The sequence below is a fragment of the Lonchura striata genome, chromosome 6 (assembly GCF_050655825.1).
Source record: "Lonchura striata isolate lonStrDom1 chromosome 6, ASM5065582v1, whole genome shotgun sequence".
Classification (NCBI taxonomy): Eukaryota; Metazoa; Chordata; class Aves; order Passeriformes; family Estrildidae; genus Lonchura; species Lonchura striata.
In genome coordinates this window covers 28,975,202-28,999,885 of record NC_140708.1, presented here as the reverse complement: position 1 = coordinate 28,999,885, position 24,684 = coordinate 28,975,202, and the positions used below count along the sequence as shown (strand labels likewise).

Here is a 24,684-nt window from a genome sequence, read left to right as displayed (position 1 = left end):
CCAGCTGCACACAGCAATGCTGCTGCACACTTAGGATGCAATGCCCATATTTAAAACCAAATAAATCAAATTAAATCCATGTGGATAGGTGAAATGTAATTACAGCTGCATGATGATTCATTTCTATTTCTAGAGTAATTCCTTTTGGCCTAAGAATAATCCTCACACAAAATGTCCCAAAAATGGGCACAAAACCTTTAATCTCAGCAGAGCTCTTCCCACATGGTGCTCAGATGATGGGGTCTCTCATCTCTCTGACCTGAGACTAAAGCTCCAGAACCACAGTTATCTCCACAGGGTTTTCTGGGTTTCTCAGGCAAGTAAAAGACAATCTTTCCCTTATTTAACTTGTCATATTGGATGACATATTGAAATCACAGCCTCGCAGCAGAGAACTTGTGTGTGGGAAAGCAAAATATAGAGTATTTGACTTTATTAAATACAAAATTTTGAAGCAACAATTTATCTTATGATTTGGAAAACCTACTTATTTCAGCTGTGAATGGTGTTTTTATGAAATACGTTGCGCATAACTAGATCCCAACCTGTCAATATGCAATTACTCAGTGTGTGAGGGGTGAGGAACATCTGCTATGGTTTTTGGAATGGTTCTTGTGTTATACCCATCCTTCTGCACCTGACAGACAGCAGGACAAAGGATCACAGATACCTCCAGAGTCATCAGCTTCTACTCACAAGAACTGAACCCTGGCAGTTGGGGATCTGTGGAGAGCAGGCAGCAGGTCCTAAACACAGCACACTGAAAACACTACCTAGTTATAAGGTCACTGTTTTTTTTTTTCCCATGGGAGCAAAGAGTTTTTCAGAGTTTGTATGTCCTTGGATAATGTCCTTGGTGAAGGTTTTCCTCTCATTTTATTGATTGATTATGAACCTGCTAGGAATTGTTCCTCTCAAATGGGTTCAGCCTGTCAGCATCCAGACTACCACATGTAAGATCTAAGGATGCTGGATCCAACTTTGATATGGGGCCAAGACAGTTCCTGCATGCCAGCTGACCCACAATCACTGTGTCTGTTCACACTTTGAACCTGCAGCAAACACAAGAGCACTTGAGATAGCCATCTTCCATCAATGCCTTGGCAGCCTCAAGCAACTCCACTCCTGGCCAAAGGACAAGAGCAGAAACATGGATAGGTACCACCTACCATATGCCACACGAAACTTGTTGCCTTTCTGTAATTTCATGCTCTGCCAAAGCACTAATGGCCTGGATGAATGGCAGTGAGAGAGAATGAACTGTCCAGGACTGCAGGACTTTGTTCTGAGAAGTCTGGCAGCAGCCCCACATGTCCCAGCTTGGAAGCATAGAATTTTCACCAAGGAATTCTACAAGACATTTTCTTTGTATTTCTGAATCCCCTGATAATCAAATTTGTAAATACTGTGTTTTTGTTTTCCATATTCCTCTCCAAGGCAAATCTGAAACATGTACCCTTGGGGTCACAACACTCTTACAAAAACATTGTTCAAAGCCCATGTAATTTCTGTTTTATAATTAAAGTATCAGAGAAAATAATTCAGAGCTCAGAAAAAAGTAATCAATGGACAATTTTTCAGTTAAGGGAGTGTTGCTCTTTATCCCTACTCAGTCCATCCAGGCACCTGAACTGTTTAGATGGAGCACTTGAGCACTGACCTCAGTCCCAGGAACCATAGGAAGCTCCTGCTTGCAGGGTGGAAACTGGGATGACACTGAAAAGGACTGAAGCAGATTTGCTACTTTATATACCTGGCCAGGGTGGGATGGCATCATGCATGTCCCCAGTAGCAGTGGGGTTAACAGTGTGCACGCGACAAAACATGGGAAACATAATACACTCCAAGAAGCCTGGGTTATTTTTTGCAGCAAATTTACTGCAAGCCCTAAAAGCTTTTGGGTCTAAGATAAATATGGCCTCATTGTCATTTGTACAATTCAGCCTCTTGCCAATACTTCACAGCAATCACAGGCAGGGTGAAGTAAATATTCATATGGTAATTGAGGCTGCAAATGTTCCATGTATTAATCAGCACCTATAAACAGTTCTCAATACAGTCTGACCACAGGCAAACTAATATCCAAATTAAAATCAAGTATAAAGCCTGCCAAGAATTAGACACAGCTGGACAAAGGGCACACAGTTTTGCTAAAAAAGGCAACAATTAATGATGGACCAAATCCTCTTTTCAGCAGCCACTGCTAGCAGAAAAGCTTGGGAGGTCCACCGGGTACCAGAAGGGGAGGAAAATACAGAATCAACATCCAAACTCCTCAATCATTGCTGCTTTTACAGATTCAGGCTCCTGATCTTTATTGCCTTATGCCATCTTTGAGAACTATACTTCCTAGCAATGCCCCAAATCACATGGAAGAAAACATATTGGAACACTTGTCTCTGAGGCTGCTTGATAGCCATATTCCCATATTCCCAGATCTGCAAAATAATGTCAGAATAAAACCTGAGATACAATAGCTAATAAACAGAATGAAATCTCCTTACTTCTTTCCTCAGTTTTCCAGAGGGAGTTTAGACTTTATAGGACCTGAATGACTGGGCTCATGGTCAGCCTGTGGCTGGTAAGAAGGTCCAAGATGCTGTTTTCCTCAAGCACAAACAATAGCGAGCAGTTACAGGATGGACTTACCATACAAAAGCAAGGATGTTTTCACATTTCATCCCTCCCTAGAGTACAAGTTCTGCTAAAGCCTGTTGATTACTCCCATGAGACCTTCCCTTCCCACTGGAGTCAGCAGGAGCTCTGCTCATAAATCTCTTGTGCAGATTTGCATGCATATCCTTCACATACATTATGCAAGCTCAAATCCCCAAATACACAGAGATAAACATGTGTGAATTTCCAGAGATAGCTACTTTGTTACAGAATGAGGAAGAAATAACCCAGAACCTTTGCCTAAACCGCTAAACCCACTCAAATTTTTGATGGTGTCTTCAAAAGTGAAATGCTGCTTTCATCTCCTCCCAGATTATTTGTCGCGGTTGCTTGTCCAAACTGCTGGCCAACGTGGGAAAAATCTCATTAGGCAATGTGGGAGATTCCTGCTGGGCTTCCAGCCTGGATAGAAGCAGTAAGAGCTCCACAGGAAGCGTAACAAACCTGTAGTGGGGATTTTCCATCTCTGGGCCTGAGCCTGAAATCACTGAAATCTACACATATTTCTAAAAGGAAGCATGTCCCTCTTTCCTTGCTCTTTTGCTGGCTGTGAGTGAAAAGGCAGGGAAGGCTGAAATGCTGCTGTAGGACCCAGCATTCCCGGACCTCTAAAAATGGGCAACAGCAAGATCATTCAAACCAGGTATCTACATGCTGACAAACCTTCTGGAAAACTCCTTTTGCACATATGAAGGATTCACAGTCAGATCATTAATGTGTGCCACGAACTAAAGTGGCCAAAGATGACCTTTTTTATTCCAATAAAGGCATGAATTTATCTATGAACAGAACAACGCAGTCCCATAAACTAGAGGGCATAAAGATTGGAAAGCATCTGTGGATGAAGTTGCAAGGGTCCCAAGCTCCTTAAGATGCTGATAACCTGAAAAGTGCTTCAGTTTCTAAGGACATGGAGTTTCTTCACCAGAAAGCAGCTCCTGGTGTTCAAGGCATATTGTCTTAGAGGAGCTGGATTTCTCATGCCACCTGCAGCATGGCATGGTACCAGGGGTACAAACTCCATCCTCCAGGCTACCACAGACACAAAGGAAGTGAAATCAGCCTGTGCCAGTGAGAAAAATGTGATCCCTGCAATGTTCTCTCCTCTGATCTTAATGGTATCAGGTGATTGATTCAACAAAAGAGTCAGCAGACTGCCAGAAAGGTCCTTTTCTTAGAGAGCAACAGCAATCACATTGACTGATCCTTTCATGCTTTCCTTCTTTCCTCCAAACTCTTTTGTTTTTCCTGCTAAGCATGTGCTCTAGGTCCTTTTTGACCTCTTATCTCCTGGCTTTCCAAGTGATTTCAATTTAATCTGTTTGTACTTGTTTAACGTCAATGTAAGTATTTTTGGAAGGTGGATTTCCCTTCTCAGTTTCTACAGCAGTCTGTACCTATGGCTCCAAGAACTACAGTGACAAAAGCAGAAGAACCAATGAAGATTGCAGATCTTTAAGGCCAAAATCTGTCTGCTGCACTTTCCAAGGAAGGGCTAAAGATCTGCTGCAATCACCAAAGCCTGCTACACCCCAGCATTCTCTCCCAGCAGCTCCCATGGCAAAAAGGGAAGGTGTAATTTACTCACCTTAAGCCTGACTTGTTCATAAATAACAATGGGCCTGTTGCTGAAGGTGATGGCATTGCAGAAGCTGGCCTGGCGCTTCACCGCCTTCTGTGTTGTGTCCATGATGATCTGGGATCCCTTTGTGTGAGGGTGGAAAAGCAGAGGGCTGATGGACAGAGTTCCACATTGTGGGATGGGGATACAGTGCTTCTGCTTGTGGTGGCATCGGTGGGAGGAAGCTGAAAATGACCCACCAATGGAATCTGAAAGCAGAATGGGGAAAAAAGGGCTTCAAATATACTGTGAGTAATATAGAAATTTTTAATTTAAAAAAAAAAAAAAAAAGCAGAGGTACTTCGTATAGGTAAAACAAAACAAAGGTAGCCAAATCCTTAAACTGTAAATCACTGAGGGATTTTAGAGCATCTTCTGCAATAAAAGACTGCAAGGATACTGAAGACTCCTGTTTGGACAATCTGACAGTATAGAGCATGACACTGAGACTGAAATCACAGGCCATCTTGAGGCCACAGACCAGGAGAGACCACAAGAATTGGAGCAAAGCACTTGTGAAGTTGCCGTATCAAAGCTGTCACACCCAGAGAACAATCTTCCACTTCCAGAGGACTCCTACACAATTGGACCATTTCTCTCACACCTCGTTTGCAACAGCAACCCCACTGATCTTCATCTCCATGTGCCCGGGTGCCCTATCCACCTGTGCCATGTGCCAGCTCAGGCACACGCATTGCTAATTTATACTCCACCACCACTCAGCAGTGACTCACCTGAATCTCTCCAATTCCCATCCAGTCTCCTCTCTCCTCCACTGCTAAGAACCTCGGCTGAGATCCTACATGTTATAAAGGCATTGACCAGCACACTATTATTCCAGTGAGGAAAAATAAGAGGGAGAACGGCTGTGAAGGATGGAAGAAATATTTTTCTCCACTCAGGACTCTACAGAAAGACTTGACACAGCATCAGCACAGCCACAACAGCAGCTTTGTTCCTGAACAAATGGACAAGCACAATTCTTTTCAACAGGGAGCCTGCAGCAGTTCCAGCTCAAAACAACCACTCTGCTGAACACAACTCATCTGCTTCCTTTTCCTTGTGTACACATACACACCACATCATGCACATATGTTTGGGAGGAAATACTCCTAAACTTGGAATCAGAGTACCAATAGAATACAGGACTATTCTGTAACAGACTGAAGGGCGCTACAAAAGCAAACATGATCTTAAGAATGTGCCAGTTTGTGCTGCAGAGAGGCATGACTAAACAGTACTCTTCAAACACACAAACTATAGAAACTAATTATCTATATTCTTTACACAAATAAATTGCTCATTGATATGTCTTTCTATAGCTATTATAAAATAATGCTTGCACCTCTAATATAACTCTTGGTTTTGCACTATAAAGTCCAGACCCTCTTCCTTCCAGCCTTTTGGGTAGTCTTAGCTTGTAGCTACACAAAGCTGTAACAGCACATCCACAGGCTGAGCGTGATTAGCTATCAGCAGAACTTAAAATGCTGGCTTCTGATGAGAACATTGTCATTCAGCTCCAGCATCTGTCACTGGCCTTCTCATCTCCTTGCTGGGGTTTTTCCTCCCATTTTCAGCAACAGTGGTGTTCCTTCAGAACAGAACAGGGAGGTCATACAGCTGGGCTGTTACCTTTAAACACTTTCATTAATGCTTTATGGGAGAGATGAATCAACTAGGAGTTTTTTGATGCCAAAAAACTGATGTGGAATATGTGAACTTCCTTCTCCTGTTTCTCACCCATGGAGGAGAAATAAGCTGCAGATTATGGAGAAAAAGTAGAGGTTAACCTGAGCAGGCAGGTCATGGAGGGAAACCTTGAGGAGGAATAGACTGCACAAAAGGGAGCTTGACAGGGGAAGGTCAGGATACAGAAGCTCACATGAGCATGACCTTTTCCCTTTGGAAAGGTCACTGCTGACCTGGGGTGGTGTACCCTGGCTTTCCCCACAGACCAGACTGGATGGTCAGAGACAATACAAGCTGCAGCAGGCCCACAAAATCTTCTCAGAGTACTGCCTAGAACCTTTTAATTAGAGACCATCTCACGCCCTAAAGAACAGGAGGTTGAATCCCCTCCAGTATCACCAGACTTCTGCAAACTAGGTGTGCTCTCTACTATCACCCCTTTGAAACTGCTACCTTGTGACAAAAGTCACAAGACAAAGATCTCACCTGTCTGAAAGCCTCTGTGTTGAAGGGCTGCAAACCCAGAGGCACACAGTGGAACCCTGTACAGCTTTCCAGCTTCCATGCTGGGGGTCACAAAGATCAGCAGCTGCTCACTCCTTAGGTTTGACCTCATTTCTCCATTCATGCCCTGCTGTAGATGCTGTTTGAACTATTTCACCCAGCACTGGGTTTCAACACTGAACACCAAGTCCCATAATACCATAAGGTATTATGGGGCATAGCAGAAATGGTAAAGTACCATTTGCTTCCCTGAGCCACAAGGCCATGGAGTGGATCTTCTGAAACCTTTTAGTGAGCCAAGGTGAGGGAGATGCTAACATGAGCCACACCATAACACAGCTGAACTGCTCTGCCTCCAGTGCCCCACTCCCAAGTGTACCCTTTTTGGAGCTGTTTGGTAAAGCAGAGTTTCCCCAAAGGTGGCACACTCCTTCCCTGTGCATTACATGTCCCTGTCCTCCTGGATCTCAAGGCATGAACAACATCCTGTATACAACACACTACACACAAAGCAACACTGGCAGCTCTCAGCTTAGAAAAATGCAGCTCAAAGCCTAAAAGGGGTTTTCAGCAGAAGTGTTCAACTCTGCAAGCATTAGGCATAATCTTAAAGGCTTGGGATTTCTTGAATCCTACAAGAAATGTCTGGATTTATTTTTTAAAAGATACATTTTTGCCAGTTGAAAATATCTCAATAGGCACTTATGAAAATACTGTAAAAATCATTTCAGGTTGAAAACTGACTGCAAGGTATTAAAGATAAATTTCATTCAGAATTGAAAAAAAAGAGAAAATAAGACTTTAAAACAGAGCCCAAAGACTGCCATGCAGTAGCAAATAGAAATGACATATCCTTGTCTACCTGGGGAGAAGGAGAGGTCTGGGGTGGGGACAGAGGTGCTTGTGCAGGCAAGGGAAAGTGAAATGAGCATGCAGGGCAAACACCACACTATGAATGGAGAAGAGTGTTTCAGAATTATTACCTTATCAAGAAAGGCTGACAGCACTTTATCTGGCAGGTGGCCTTACTGGATAAGCACTTAAAAGGGAAGGATTTTGAGGAGGAAGGAAAGGAAACCATGTGTGGGTGTGGGGACAGGGACACTCCACAGCACAGCAGAAAAGGCCTGCCCCTGAAGGACACAGCCTTCCTAAAGCTGGGTAATTAGTAGCAGCACAGGAAGAAAAAATTCAACTGAGATGAATGCTTGTAATCCTTACCATTTCTTAAGATGGACCCATACTTTTGAAAATTATCTGTGAAATACATCATAACTAGTTACATTGATCCTTTGTACCCTTTTATATTTGTTAATAAAAAGCTCTGAAGGATAAAACATATTGAAATTGTTGTGCTAGGCTTTGCAAAAGGATTCTTAAAAGCACAATTTGAAATACAGTTTACTAAAAATAAACATTAGCTTAACACCAGTGGAAACTTGAAAGGGGTTGCAAACCTTGTTTTCTCATATGCAGCCTGACCCAGGGCATGTGCACAGAAGAGAACCATAAATTAATGCAAATCTTCACTGCCTTTAAAAACATGTTTGCTGTTCTTGAGGAGTAAGTAATATATCTCCAGTCTATATTCAACTTGACAATGGATGACAATGACCCTGTCAGATTGCTGTCACCACAGTGAAGTTTGCATGGCAAGATGGCCAAGAAACCAAAGAAAAGCTTTGATTCTCCACAGGAAGAGACTATAGTTTTGGAAGTGTTGGGGTACTCAGTGATAGACATGCAAAGGGTTAATTCTAGAGTGCTAAATCCAAATTAAGGAGCATTTGGGGTTAAACTTTAGTGAATTAGGGAGGTATCTACAAGGTGGATCTCAGCCAGCTGGTCAGATCTAGCATTCCCATCCAAGACTCCAAAAGAAGTCAAAGCCAAAGCATAACTTATTTTCATCTGTGCTATTTTAGAGGTGACAAGATGTATCAAGCCAGTAGGTTCGTTCATAGTGTAAGATTTTCCATTTAAATTGCAAACTGCAACACAAGAGGCAGGTGCAGACAAACCACATGTATATGAAAGGAGATAATACCAGCCTTTTTTTTTTTTTTTTTAACCTGAAATGCAAAGTTGTCTAAGTTGTCTTTAGTAAGAGATATGAAAGACAACAGCATCTGTGAGAAGCCTTCCCCAAGCCAGTATAAAACTTGGGCAACAGAAACTGGAGTTGTTTGCAGGATGATCTGCGATGGATCCATCTTTCCAACCTAATTGACAAGTGGTGGGAAGGGAGTGGTGCATTTGTGTGGAGCCCTCAAAGTAAAGAAGCTGATTTTTCATTTCATAAAGAAAAATTGAATTAATGGAAGAGATGCAAGTGACAGTAAGGACAAAGGGCAGGAAAATAGGTGCAACAGGTGAAACTGGTAATAAGTACAAGCACAGCAAGACTTTTGTTTGTAAATGGCAGAAGAGAGGACTTCAAAGCTTCAGAACAGAAAGGAAAGGAGAAAGGCTGTGTCCTGAAGATGGGCTAGATGCAAGTGGGATCTGCAAGACTCATACTGGTGTGTTTGAGGGCATTTAGGAGGATGAGCTGAGAGACACAAGCATTTCCTCTGTCTCTCTGCTCAGCTGGGATGACCATTTGCTGTCTATCCCTTGCAGTGCTATAGCTGAGCAGCAGAGACATGTCCTGTCCAACTGGATGCACAGAGACAGCAACCCCTGCAGGAGTGCCAGGCAGTGACCTGGGAGTGGGGCTTTTTTAGCAACACAGCTGAACACCTCAGCTTAGGAGTCCCTGGTCAGAACCTGGATGTGAGGTTTTACAAAAGCTTGCTTGAAGACAGTGATGAGGCTCTGACTATCAGTAAGAATCAGGAGTGTGGCAACTTTTGTAAAGCTTGAAAAAAGTAGATAAAAGAGGTGAGGAGTAACAGGAGAATAAGAGCTCTGCTTCAATTATAATAAGCCTGAGTTGTACTGTTTTCTTTTTTTAAAGGCAAAATACTCAGAGGAAAAGTTTAGGCTGGTCAAAGTAGATTTACGTACTACAGATGAGAAGTGAATCTGTTAATTGGCTGCTGGAAGGACAAAGCTGAACTAATGTTTGTTGTTGAAATTACACAGAGAGATGAGAAGATGTCTCTATGCAGAACCTAGAGAAGACTCTGCCAGATGAGGGAAGGAAGATGAGGAAGACCCTTAAAATGCAGGAGAGGCAGAAGGAGAGGACAGCAGGGCAGGACTGATATGGGGAAGAAAACCCTCACACACACCACCTCCAGGAGGAGCAATCCAGCTCTGCAAGCACTTAAAAAATACCAAGGCTGCTCAGGCCCTCTTCTTTGTTGAAGAATATATGATACCAAGAAGAAAAGTGTGAATATAGTTCTATATGCACACAAGGCTGTTGAGCAGGAATCTCTTCCCCTTATAAATTAACTTTTAAATTTCGTATCTTCAGTTGTGATCTTGTGTAATCATTAACCATCTCCTAGTCCCTAATTAGGCACTATTTATTCAATGTCTGTCAGTCATTCCCAAAAATTCTGTTACTCTTGTGACACACCACAGAGACCTCTGGTACCACTCCACTTCCCATGGATGCATCCACCCTTTCCAGGTCCCTCCCTGTCCTCTCCCCATGCAGATCCCCCTGAGCCCCTGCAGACCATAAGCCCACTAAGCACATAAGAACAGCAGAGCATAAGTAAGGAGCCATATGCTCCCTTCTGCCAGGTAAGGAGAGAGGGGGTGAGCAGCCTCCCTGGAAGGTGCTGGGCAGGAGGAATTGCCTCAGGAGCTGCACCTCCAGGCTCCAGACAAATCCAGGAAAAGGGGACTGACACCCCTGCATCAGCAGCAGCCACTCCTCCCTACAGCAGCTTCCAGCAGCCCCTCTGATCCACAGGCAGGAACAACTTGCATGTGCAATAATTATGTTTTTGACAGCAGGGAAGCACCTCTGACCTTATTCTCCTTGCATCTTGGTGATACTGCATCTTTATTTTTCTTACTGTAGCTTACTAACCTATTATTGTAGGTTAATGCTGTGAATAGGAAATGAAAAGATCAAAATGAAAAATCATGCTCTGGAAGCATCTTAGATTTCTTTCTTGATTTTTGCTCTGCTGTGATCAGATAGGCTCTGTCAGCAGAGAAATGTAATAATACATATATAGATATATCTTCCAATAAAAGAAAGCAAGCTAAGTCTAGTCAGGTTTATGGTCAAGAGATGTTTCAAAAATTCTGTTTATCCTCCTCCTGAGATGTGCAGTTTGGTAATCTTCTCCTTTTCTAATATCTGATGCTTCAGGAGGAAGAGAAACAGCTTGCCCAGGGTGGTGGCTGATCTGTCTGTGCTGCAGATGGTGGGACATAAGGAAGAAAAACACCCAGAACTTTCCATGCTCTGTCCTGTTGATAATCCTTATCTTCTCAAAGATAAGCTGATATGCTGTTGGCCATAAGATTACATATAATGTATAAATTATGTTTGCTTTTCTGACTCACTGCATTAACAACCTCTCTTCTTGCCATAGCTCCTTTTCCAGAAACTGCCCAGCTCGGATAAGCCATTGACTTCTCACATCTACTATAACTCCAGTTAATAATTTCCTTAGTAGAGATCAGAACTATGCATAGAACATGTTACACTTACTTTAACATTACAGAATTCCTGCTAATTTATAATCATGTAAACCAAGCCCTAGCAGTCATTGCAGACATTCAGCTTAGAGCTGTGCTGCTGAGATTCATCCCTCTCTACACAGGTCCCAGGCTACACTACAGATACAAAATTTGCACCCACTTTGAACCAAAGCCTCACAGCCACAAGTCGGGTGTTCCCACCGTAGTGCTGCCTGCCCTGCTGCTTTTCCCCTTCCCCTCCTGCAACACTGGGCATGGCTGTGATGAACAGCAAAGCTGCTGCCCCACAGGCTGCCCTGTCTCACTGCACAGCCACAGTCAGCAGAGCAGCCACTCTCAGAGAGTTCATGACAGTTCATACTGAAAAAAAAATAATAAAATAGCGACATAAAAGCAGAGCCCAAGTGCAAATATTTTATGGCTGTGTAGTATTTCCATGCACTACAAATCAATGTAAAAGATGTTTTCTTCAAGGGGCCTCATATAGGCTGTGTTTTTAAAATGCATTCCCTCTGCTAAATATAAATCAGTGAGAGTTTTTGTTCTTCCAAAAGATTAGCTAGCCTCAGTATTTTGGGATCTAATTCTGGAATACTTGTTGAGGTGCCAGCATTCTCTTCCAATTTAAATACAGTTTAATGGAAAGTCTATCCTGGGCACATTTTCCATCTACAGTGTAATAGCTTGAAAGTCTGAATACTGAGAGTTCACCAGACACAGAGGTAACCTATCAAGGTTAAACCTCATTTATTTGTCAGGATTAGAAAGGATGTGGGAGCAATGGAGAGCAGGAGAAAGCAAACGTAAGAGCAGTAGAGACAAGCAAGTGGATCTGTAGAAGCAAAGTCCAAGAAATAGTAGAAATGGTGTAGCCTACTGACAAAGCCATGTAAAGAAAATTAGAGAAGCTGTGGTTCTGAACTGAAGCACTTGAATTTGCTTTGAGTTCTATCTGTGTAAATCAAAGATGTGCCCCTAGATCCAAGATGCTGATTTAGGCCCATATCAGGCTACTCCCACTGCATATTTACAATATAATAGGATGCTTTTCTTTGCATCAGTGGAAAGAGACAGGGTATTTTGTGGAGCACATCTGAATCATACTTATCTCGATGATCAGCTGGAGGATGCTTCCATATCCCAAGTGTCCTGTTTAGCACAGCTCCCTAATCAGAGACCATCTCTAATCAAGAAAGACATGCACTGGGATGAGTGGTAGAGCAGTGGAAGAGCATCTCCTCTTACACAGCTAGAGAGTTTAGATTATGTTCAGTACCACATATCATGAAGCTTTATTTTGTAATGACATTTCTAAAGACTCTCAGAAAGCAGATTTTCTTCTATCATACATGACAATTAGACTTGGAGTGTGCCTTTTTTCTAATGTAAAACATCCATTTAGAGTCACTTCAAGATACTGTAAAGTTGGGTCATTTTGTGTGTGGTCTTGTTTAAAAACACAGTGCTCAAACCATTCTTGTTTCACACCCTTCCTCCTCAAAGTCCCCTGCTGTTTTTCCCTACAGAGTCTCTTGAGAGCATGATTGCCAGGAGCAGCTCCTTACCCCATCCATATTTAAACTCCTGAGGTGCAGTGATCTTTTGCCAAAATTATCTGATGTTGATGTGCCAATGTCCCCAAACTCTGGTCACTGCTCTTTCTTTCCTGTAGACTGGTAGCTATGGAAAGACTGTCGCCCAGTATGTCTTTTCTATGTCTGGGGTTTTTTTTTTGCCTATTTTAATTTCTTTCTGATCAACTGAAAATTCCCTTTTTCAGCATCAGAAAATTGCACTGCTCTCTTTGCTGTTAGTCAGAACAGAGTGCAAACTATTTCCATCCACATCAGTTACCCAAATGTCAAAGATTTCCTTTCAATATGAAGTCCAAAAGCAGTCCTAAAGGGAAGTTCTTTAAATATATTATCTACTCAGGGTCACCTGGCTGCTGTTTATGCAGGGGGTTTTGTAGGGTTTATGTTCCATATGAAAGTGCTTACAAAGGAAAAAGGACCTGAAACTCTAATCTTGTTCCACACCGACTAGACCCAAAAGACATTGATTCCACTGGCTTTATTTCCTGTTTGGCACCAAATAAATCCTTAAAGTAAGGAGTTATTTGAGCTAGCAACTTATCAGGCAGGTCAAAATTTACTACTACCTTTTCTATTTGGCCACATTTAACATCCTCTTAAATATGTCAGAGCACATATTGTTTTAAATTCTTCCTTTCCACTCTCTCTTCTGTCAGTTTCTTCTTCAGGAAAACTCATGTAACATACAACCTTCTTCTCTGATTGCTTTGCCATCCCTTCCTCCTCCTCCCTTGACACAAGTATTGAAGTTTCTCAGCCACTTCTCTCTTTCAAGTCTTCCCCTTCCTTCCCTGGCCTCACTTTATCCAGCATATTTCTCACTTAGGTTTACTCCTTTTTTTTTTTTTTTTTTTTTTTCCAAACCTCTTCTACTATTCTGGTTTGTTCTTCTCATGCTTCATACCTTCTCATTTTAAGAAAAACCCAAACTCCCCATCTCCTAAAGTACAACAGGCCCTTGTGATTAACCAAGGCTCTCCAATCTCGCAAGGTTATAAAGAGATGGATTTATTTTGGCAGACCACTAGTTAATCTGTAACATATTCCTGCAAAGTAACTTGCACTGGGTACTAAATGAGGCAAAAGTTTGCCATCAAAATGGCATTTCTTTAGGTACATTGCTGGGATGAAAGCACAGAGCTCCATGCCTGACTCCCACCATCAACCTCTTAAAGTCCCAGTGCACCTGGCAGAGACAGCACAAGGGCCCAGAGGTAAAGCTCCCAGCCCGGGGCAGGGCACCAGCCCTGCTCTCCAGCAACTTCAATGCACAAATAGAAATTATAAACAAGAACTTTTGCCCAGACCAGGGAGGACTCCAGTAGCATTAGAAGTGTTAACCGCTAGACCTTTAAAATATTATTTTTTTTCCAGGCAAATAATATAAGTACTGCTGAGGCAAAACCAGGAGAAAGGGCAACATTTCTCCCTTTATGCAAGAATTTGGCCCTCTATGCACACATTCCTTCATTAATCTGCACTTTCTGTACCACAGTCACAAGTGGAATCTAAATTACTGACTTTCCCACTCTCAGCTGGCTCTGCAGCACATCACTTGCACCAGTTTCAACACCCTTTACCAGTAAATAACTCTGTTTCTTTAGCAGACCAGAACTTGAACTTGGACCACTGAATTAAAACATGAAACTCCACCAGCCAGTCAGACCATAAAGTTACGGTTTATTCTAACTAAAATAAACACTATCTCTGGTGCTTATTCAAAGAAGGAGTGTGAATACTACTCCACCATCCTTCCTAGCAATTCCCACGCCAGACCCGTGAAGTTTTCACTTCACCTTTTGCTACAAACAGCTGATGGAGCAGTCCACACAGGAACTTGCTTTCCTTAGCATTTGCTGCCATAGGTCAGCCAGCAGAAGACCAAGGGTTTTGAATCCTTATTCCCTGAGGACAAGAGCACACAGATTTGTTTTATTTCTTGAAAAGTCACCCTACCTGCTAGTCACCACCTCATGCTGAATCTCACAAAGACAAAGAGAAGAGATGGGCCCTGCCCAGAACTGTTTACAGGCTGCATATGAGAAAAGAAATAGGAATAAGAGGAACATGACTCTGTAAGTAAGCATATGTTCTATCTAATTTTCTGTTATTTTAATGAATCTGTCAGGACCCATGCTGTTCCATACTCATGGCCAGTGCTATTCCTTGCCCCAGAGGACAGCAGGAGGTGACCACTTCTGTCACCACTACAGCACATGGAAGTTAGTTCTAGTCCTCTCTGATTTGCATAGGCAAAAATACACTTCAAACTAGAAGCTCCAAGCCCTTTCATTATAAGCCCTCACAGAAACCCCTCAAACCTCCATGGTTATTTTCTAATGACTTGGGTAACAGTCAGTTGTTTTGTAGAGGAAGTACCCCAATGTTTCCTGTGAGAACACATCAAGGAAGTTCTGCCACCCCGGCTTTTTAACACCAATGTGTAAAAACAGGAAAAAAACTTCCCAATAATTCAGTTTTCATCAATTTTATTTTGCTGCAAATTTACTTGCATGACCTTTCCTGACACAGATGACCAGTTGCCATCTACTGAAGCTGGGTAATATACAGCAGGTGACACAGGAGGAACATCATGAAGATTAAATATTTCTAAATAGCTGAAGGAGAGAGATGGGCTAGAAAACTAAACCAGCTTGGAATGGGAACAGCACAGTGTTTTACGATTCATGCAGAGGGGCATTTTTGCATCTTGATGTATTGATAAGAGTGAAAAGAGGAAGAAATTTGATGAGTCAGAGCATTATTCCTGATGAAGCCACATTCAGAGTGTGACTGCCTTGAAGATCACGTGTGAACTGGAAACAAGCCTAAAGGGCTCAGGGGACTTTATTCTCTTGGTGAAAAGACACATACACTATTTCAGAAAAACAAGGAGCAATTAAGTGTGGAGACCAACTCAACCGTCCATTTTGCTTGCTGTTTTTAGCTTAAAAAAAAAAGTGTAACATCCTTTAGTCAATGTTCAGATAAGGGGCATTCTTCTGGTAAGAAAGATCAAAGAAGCTTTAATTTTTTTTTCAGGGTTTGTGGTTTTGGTTTTTGTTTTTGGTTTTTGTTTGTTTTTTTTTAAGTACATAAATGCTCCTGTTTTTCTAAGCCACAGCACTAAATTATAATGTAATAAGGACCACACTGCATCCCTGACAGATGCTTTTTCTGACAGCACAGAGAGATGCAGCTGTTGAACTAGAGTCTGTAGATCCAGACCTCCTGGTCATGAAGCATTTCCCTGATTAGTTTTCTGCACCCAAAAGCAGATCACAATTCAGAATCTGAATCTACTGCTGTAAATAGAATACACAGAGGAAAAACACAAAATATTTCTTATCAAACTGAAGTTGCACACATCCCAAACCACTATCAATCTGTATTTTTTTTTCCCAGAGGACACACTTCAAAATCTCTGGAATACCGAAATTATTAATGGTAATTTGCCCATCTCTACACTTTATTACAGCTGCTCACACAGTACTACACACCCCACTCTGCACTAACTGAGCAAGCAGTACCAGCCATGGTATCACAAAATTACTGCTTCAGCTACATCACTAAAGACAAAACTGATAAAGTCTGTCCATAAGGGTTAAAGCATGGATTTTCCAAAGCACAGCATTAAGAGAAGATGGAAAGAACGTATTGTCATGTATATATATAGCAAATAAATCTCAAAATATTCCAGTTATCAAAAGCTAAAGAGTTTCTGAATCTCCAAGCAACTGCTTGTACACTGGTCAGTCTGAAGCTGCAATCAGCTTGGGATGAGGCATGACCTGGAGTCCCCAGGGAACAGCTTTGCTGTATGAGGCTTCAGAGCAGAAACTTCTCTGTGGGATAACTCATGAGTGGGTAAAGAGAGGTCAGGTAGCCACTCTGCAACTAACAGGATAAAACATCTCCCAGCAAAATGGCTAAGGTTCCAGGATCTGTGGTGAAGAGCATTGTGAGAGCTGCAATCAGCTCTCACAAACATGGTGAGTGACTTTAGCACTCTTTCAAATCTATCTGTAGTACACTTGTAGGATATTTCTCTGATTTTTTTTCCCTTTCACCATTGGTACAGAAAGCCTGGATGTTTCATCCTTTGTTTGATAAAGGCCATTGCACACCTGTGTAGGAAGGATGCAGGGAACTGCAATCACTGCATCTCCATTTTCAGGAATTCATTTCTAATGTGATGCAACATCCTTTGTAGCATCCCCAAGACAGCACTACCCACTTTCCTACCAAAGTCTGACTGCTAGGAGCCATGCACAGAATAGCACAGGCCAAAGAGAGTATCACCATTTTACAGTCAGCAACCATCCAAAATCCAAGTGTTGAGATACTGAGACACAATGCCAAGATATTGAATCACCCACCCTTGCTCAAGCAATAGTACCTTGGGCTGGTCAGAAAGGAGACAGGTTTGCCCAGGAACCTTGTCACAGTCATGCTTCTTGATCAAGATCTCTTTAGCCAGTTTTGCAAAGCCACTGATGTGCAGAGAGATTAAGAGAAGAAGAACAGCAACTCGTACCATGCCATAGCTCCTGTTCCATGTGAGATCTGCATGGAACCAGCACCCATCAGGACTCCCAATCTTGTGTTCCTACTAAGCACACAGCTTCACTCAGAATCATAAAATAAGAAGGCAACACAAATGATAGTCTCTTACCCTTCAGAGATGAAAAAACAGAGGGTGGCGAACCAGTTTAAGATAATGAGAAAATAAATTGAGCAATTCTCCTTCGGTAAGTTGCAAGAAATTCATATCATCAGTGATGCCTTTGTAAAAGCAATTAGATTCTTAAAGCTCTATTTTATATTTGATAATCTGATTCTATTTTATGTGCAAAGACAGAAGTCATTTTGATCTGGGATACTTCAGTACATTATAGTCACCCATATATTTCCATCTTCCAGAGACTTTTTTTAAAACTTTCTCTTTTTTATCTCAGTCTCTTTATAAGCTGCCATTTTTTTAACCTTTGAAAAAATACCAATTCTTAACAACCCTTATGTCTTCAATCAGTCTTCAAACAGCCCTGGAAAAAAGTAAGGTTTTATTTAAGTTGAGTCGGTGAATACTACAGATAGGCAGATCAGAGATGAAGCTGCGGCTTTCAAAACTCTCACCCAAAAGCCTTTCCTTTACTCTCCTCCTCCCAAACGCTAAGGAAAGTGAAACATTTCTATCTTTCTTCTGACAAAAAACCTGGTCTGATGAACAGAAAATAAAATCCAGGATTTATTTCATTGCAAAAGAGTATCCCAAACACTCTTGCCACCAAACTGTCATTTGTCAGTTTGTAACATTTAGGTTTTCCAACCAAGGAAAAGATAAAACCATGGAGAAATTTTCCTTAAGAAAAAGATGTTTACCAGAAATCTCCTTTACTTTACAGCAGGAACCAACTCAGAGCAGGGATCGCATTTACACCAGAGCTCTGACAAATGCCTGTTGAGCTGCAGCACTTAAACCACTTGCATTTTAAACAGCAGTTTGTCAAGTGATACTAATTATTTGGGAGGTCTCTGCTCCTAGAAACGTAAACATTTCTTTTCATACCAATCACATTTTCTTTTCCATGTGGTGCTTCCAGCAGAGACTGAAATTAAAATGGCTTCTCTGTGTGCCACAATGTGGTTTATGGCTCAAATCCCCTCTACTTTTGCAAACAGGGGACAGCATTGCCCCGGGGCTCTGCACTGCACCTTCCCATCCCTGCTTTGCAGGCAGAAACCGCCTCTCCACAGGTAGAGAGCTCTCCCAGGATCAACCCATCCACGTTTCTCAAGGCTGCACAGCTTCCCTCTGGCTGGTAACACAGCTCTGGGACTTGCAGTAGCCCGAGGATCACTTGAACTTCATAAAGCTAAGGGCTCAGCTGCTAGGGAGCATTGCAGGGAACTGACACACAGGCTCTTGCAGGAGTCTGAGTCAAAAAACCACAGCCAATTCCCAGACCCGCCATGGTGCAGCTCAAACATAGGCAATTGTTTCCTTCAAACTCCCTCCTGGTTTAACAGGCACTGCCTGGGCTCTGCTTAAGCCAGGCCACAAGCCTCAGAGTTTCTTGAAAAACACAATTTCAGTCCTGCCCCAGTATCTCACAGCAGGCCCTGCTTTTACTGACAAGTCTATTGGCCAAAATCTTCCAGTGTTACATCCGCATGGTGCCACGTGGCTGCACAGCAGGGCCTATCACAGAGAAAATCTGGCGCTGTCAGCCAGGAAAAGTTTCATGAAATCGCAGCAAGTAACCCAAACACTTTACCAGAAGTGAGTCTAAACCAGCATTTTCAGAATCACAGAGTCATCTGCAAGTTACTTGTAGGAACCTTCTTGTTAGGGTAGTCAAAGATGGGATCAGCCTCTGCTATCCAGACAAGCTTTATAGTGAAGTCAAATCCTTCCTCCTTGAGACAAGTGTTGGGTCCTTTTCTGTTTTCCAGACCTCATCAAAGTCTCCTGTGAGCAAGCTGCTGAGCCCTGGGAGCTGACCCAGCATGTCTGGGAAGATCACCTGGCATGGACCTGCATCACAGCCTCTGCGCAGAACCACCGGTGAGGTACAGCGTGATAGGGCAAAGTCAGGCCATGGGTACCAGTGTTACTTGACCCCTCCATGTTCCCTCTCTGTATTAGGATGTGTTTACTGGTATAGGCAGAAAATGTAAATTGAACCACAAAAAGGAGCTGATTTTCATAGCAAGGGGCCTTGGTTTAACACAAAGATTTCTCATGTAAAAAATTATTTTAACTTGATGGAGAGGGCAAGAACTTCAGATTTGTGCTGATGCTGGCTGTTAAGGTAGAGGCAATCAAGAGCGTACTGTATACAGCTTTTATTATATGACCATTTTACTACTTCCCTTCTTCTTTAAAACAGAAGTGCTATCAAGGTGTCTGATGATGGAAGTATGTTCATGCATCCAATCAATTATGTCTCGGAGCCCACCCCCTTTCAGCTATCAGGCCCATGGTAAATCTCAGATGAGCCAAAGGATTCCTCTCCTCAGCACCATCAACTGCAGTCATCTGAAATGTTATTTTTAATGACAACGAATTACAGTGTCCCTTCAAGAGACAATTAAGGACAGAGTCAAGGAACAGAAATACTGGTGAGACTAACTTGACAAGAGCTACAGAGAACGTGGCTCTGACTCATTTTGGACTCAGAGAAAAACATTTTCAAAGTGAAACATTGATTTAACGGTGAATAGACAAGAAGAAAAATGAAAGGACAACAACAGTCATAGGCATCAACCCCAGAGCAAAGCTCAGGGACTCACAGGGCTGAAGCATGTGCACCAACCATGGGCACATGCACTGCAAAGCTTGTGGCTCACAGCCACACTCCTATAGCTCAGCACCCTGCTGTGTCATCACTGACCCTTGACAACTGCTGAGAGCAAACATTATTTCCACCTTTTGGTTTTCTTTCACTTTACAGGAAACTCCCTTTCCTTTAGGGTTAATTTTTAGACTGTTCTTGATGTAACCATCTGCACATATAGGTATCATTAATACAAAATTCTTTATTGAAACTAAAGCAGCCACATCAGTTTGGAGATTGTTCGTATAGACATAGCTTCTTAATTCCTGCTTCTTAATTCCCGCTAATGTCTGCAATGGTAATCAAATTTGTTTGGTAAATTTATTTTATACTATTAACAATATGAATTTTCAGGCTCTGGGAGCACTTGCTTTGATTAAGTATGCAAATGATTCCCTAGAACATGTCAGGAGACCCTATAGACCTTCCTGAAGAGACACCTGCTGCCTCTAAACTAATTGAACGGTAGATTAATATAGCACCCATAATTCTTAAGAAAACAGGAGAAGTAAGGAAGAAGTGAAGAAGGATCAGAGCTAAGAATGCATTCACATAGAAGAGGGAAAGGAGCAGTGTAAGAGGAGACAAATAAGACAACAAAATCTGACAAACATTTGGTCCCAAGGTCCCATCAGAACAGAGCATCAAAACTGACAGAAAAGTTAATGAGAAAATGCCATGAAAGCAAAGGACAAAATGAGAAAAGGAACAGCCTCTGCTTTCAGCCCTGGAGCAAGATCCCTACACCCAAAAACTGCCACAGCTAATGAAAAGCTCATTTGTCTTTCATAAATAAAGCAGTTTTCAAGTATAAACGTGGTTACCCATAAAATCTCCACATACGGAGATCCTACACTTCCTGTCACAAGTGTTGTCAGCACCTGATAATGCTCTGTTATCGGTCACCTTGGGACACTGGCAGGTGACACACAGGTGACACCAAAATAATCTCTGCAAGTTCCACTTTCAGCAAATGCCAACACTGTTTTGGCACCCTGTCCAAGGTCTTCTGCACTAGTTAATCCAACCCTGAACAGGATTAAATGCTCATCACACAGACTCTTTTGCTTTCAGGGCTATATAGCAATTGCTGAAAGCAGATAACCTTTTCTCGTCAGTCCTGTATTACTTCTCAAAAAGCAACTGTCTGAAGGACACAGGAGATTTTCATCTCTTAGTGAGTCTGATATCATCACTAGTCACTCCATCAAATGGCAAGTTATCCCAAAATCTAGGCAATAACTCAGAGATTGTTAGAATATAAATCAACACTAATTTGCAGAGAAATCTCACTAGCAGCTGGTGTTGTAGGTCTTTTTTTTTTTTTTTTTTTTTTTTTTTTGGTGTTGCTGTTTCTTATTTCTTCTAGGATACTCAAAGTTTTAATTAGGTGTAAGAAGATGGAAATTATTAAATTAAAATATAAGTGTGTGTTACAGAGCAATGCTGTTTAGTGATATTAACTGCAAGGGTAAATTGTGGTAGTTAGAATGGTTATTGCAGTACAGGCAATAAATAAACAGCGAGACACAAATGGTGGGGCTGATTTCAGCACGTGCATATAGATACACATTTATCACTCTACAAGGAATTCAAGAGGGAAAATATAGAGCTCTACAGTGCACAGAGGGAAAACAGCTCTACAGTGAGAAGTAAGAGTAAAGAAATTGTATACCATAGGGAAATGGCCTCCATCCTCTGCTCTTCCCCAGAGATCTTCAGCTGCTGCCATGGGGGCTGAGGCTCCCATACAGCACCCAAATGTCCCAGACCTCCCACCAACCTGTGTGAACAAGACCCGGAAATCATCTTCCAGGAGAACAAAATGTGGGGGAAGGATCATGTGAGAGCTTCACACTCTTTTGTACTGGAATAAATGACCAGCCAGGAACAAAAGGAATGTCTGTGGAAAATGAGATCCCGATGAAATGGGAAATGAATCCAGATATCACCCAAAAGCCTGTTGCCATGCAGTATGGACAAAGTCCTGCTATAACCAAATTCCTGCTTCTTTCTTCCATTCTGCAGCACACAAATGTGGCTGCATTGCTCACCAGACCTACATATGGGTGATATAAATGTGGTCATGCATAACCCCTATGTGATCCTCTGTTTACACCACACAAAGATACACGAGCTATTATTTATATTGTATTCACAGCTTACAGAGCACCTTCTGCAAGCAGCTTAAAAACTCAGCCGTTCCAACTGAAAATCACACCTGTCAATCAGCACCACCTCCCGGGCTAAAAACCAGACATACTCTCACTTGGGACTTCTTTGCAATTACATTGATGCCATACAATTACAGTCTGAAAAGCGTGGCATGAGATACCTTTTCCCCTGCTCCTTGTAAAAATGATTCCACAGGAAAACTCTGATGAATGTCAGTGACGTGAGTAATTAAAGTGAAAGTGAAACAAAGCCCTGCAACTAAGGATTTATTGATAATTACCAGTGGTAGTAGGGCAGTTATTGAGTAAATGTGCAGATATGAAGACTCACATACCAGCAAATGCCAACACTGGCACGTGAATCAACCCACAGTGTACACTCTAGCTAGTCAAAGGTCCTCTGTAGAGATGTGTACGTGCCATCACCAACCGCTGCACGCCTACCTACACCGAAACCCTCTCCCACGCACTGCAGCAGCTTCCTTGGCTAAACCATCGTTTTCTGTTACTTTGGTTATTAGTGGAAGAGACATAAATAGTACCCAGGTGTTTGGGGATTTTTCTCCTTTGATTGAATCTCCTAGATTTAGCCCCTAAAATCAAGAATAGGATCTTCTACAAATAGCAGCTCACTCACGGCCATACGGAGGCATGAAAAACTACTGCAGCAGATGAAAGTTGTATCAAACACATAAGAAGAACTTGGGTATTAGGACATATGCATCTATTAGACATTTCTTTCAAGCATGATTAGCTAGCAAGTAGTTTAATATAATTATTTAATACACCCTGACTCTGTGACAGGAAAACTGTAGTATTCAGTCATTCTTGTAGAAACCAGCTTTCTGTGAATCACAAGGAACCACATCAACATTTCCTGTTTAAAACAGCATCAAGCACTGCATATCTAGATATTACATTTTAAATAGCAAGTAAATATCCTGCCCATCAAGGCTGTGTTACCTTTGAACCTCCTATTTTGACTTTTCTTCTTGCTGCATAGAATGCTCTGGAAAACACCACAAAGACTTCTAAGGAGGGTGATGGGAAAGCAAGAGGGAATGGAAAAGAGGAAGAGAAACAGTCACAATGCCAGGCAAAGGAACATAGACGGAGACTGCCTGAGTGGGTTTCAGCACTGCAGAGAGAATAGTCCCATGACCCAACATCTTAAGCCATCAGATGACTCCTTTCAAAAACAAAACTGCTGCTCTTCATGGTACAAGCCATTGGTTTGTTTGGTAGAGGAGAATAAAGTCAGAAGTGGACCTCTCTTAGGAAGTTCAGGTATCCTTAGTGATGCTAGCTAAATGTTTATTTTTCCTCTCAGTCCCATCAGGTGGGAAACTTTCCTTCAGGTTACTCAGGGCCCATTCAGCACCCACTAACTCCACCTCAGGGCAGATGAGCACAGCTCTGCAGCCATGTATCAATGGGAAAGCAGCATTTTCACCCAGGGAGTTGCCTGTGCATGTGAGCCTGTGTGTACCTCACAGTATGGCTCAAATAGGATCAGCAGCACTGGCTTGCAGGATTTCACACAGTAGACCCAAGCAGCAGTGCAGGTCCGGGGACATCCAGTGTCACCACCATGGCCACGCAACCCCATGCATGACATGTCATCCACTCGTGGTTTTTCTTGAGCCAAAGGATGTCGAGTCTCTTCTATCCAGCAGTATTGCTGTGTATCTTTGCTGTTTGAAAGCAGATTTGTGAGTGAAAGGGGGCAAAATTATGCCAGGTGCTCCTCATGATGGTCTGTGTGCAGTTGTACTTGACTACTGTAAACCCAGAATCACAGAATCATTAAGACTGGAAAAGATCTCCAAGATAATGAAGACCAACTCCTAAGCAGCCCTGCCAAATCCACCACTAAACCATGTCCCTAAGCACCACATCTATATGCTTTCTGCACACTTCCAGGGCCAGTGATTCCACCACTTCCCTGAGCAGCCTGTTCCAACACCTGACTCCCCTTTCAAAGAAGAATATTTTTCTAAAATCCAATCAAAACCTCTCCTGGCACAACTTGAGATCATTTCCTCTTGTCTTTATCTCTTGCTGTTTGGAAGATTAGCCTGACCCCCACCTCACTACAACCTCCTTTCAGGCAGTTGTAGAGAGTGTTAAGGTCTCCCCTGAGCCTCTTTTTTTCCAGGCTAAACAACCCCAGCTCCCTTAGCTGGTCCTCAAATGATTAACTCTTCAGACTCTTCAATAGCTCTGTGACCCTTCTCTGGACTCACTTGATTTCCTCAATGTCCTTTCTGGACTGAGGGGCTCAGAACTGGACACAGCACTGGAAGTTCAGCCTTGCCAGTGCCCAGTACAGGGGGACAATCCCTGCCCTGCTAGCCTCACTATTGATCCTGCTAGCCACACTACTGCAGATGAAGGCCAGGATGCCATTAGTCGGGGCACACTGCTGGCTCACATTCAGCTGGCTGGCAGCCACCAAAACTCTGCTC

The 24,684-nt window shown here is 42.4% G+C and overlaps 1 protein-coding gene across 5 annotated transcripts in view; it reads right to left on the bottom strand.

Annotated features, from left to right (window-relative positions):
* NEURL1 (neuralized E3 ubiquitin protein ligase 1) overlaps positions 1–24,684 on the bottom strand; it is a 145,136-nt gene that overhangs the window by 57,115 nt on the left and 63,337 nt on the right. For all 5 annotated transcript variants that reach the window (XM_085583672.1, XM_021536311.4, XM_085583673.1 and 2 more), the window contains one exon: positions 4,265–4,506. In XM_085583672.1, coding sequence (XP_085439798.1) covers positions 4,265–4,506 — 242 coding nt within the window. The remainder of the gene's footprint in view (positions 1–4,264; positions 4,507–24,684) is intronic.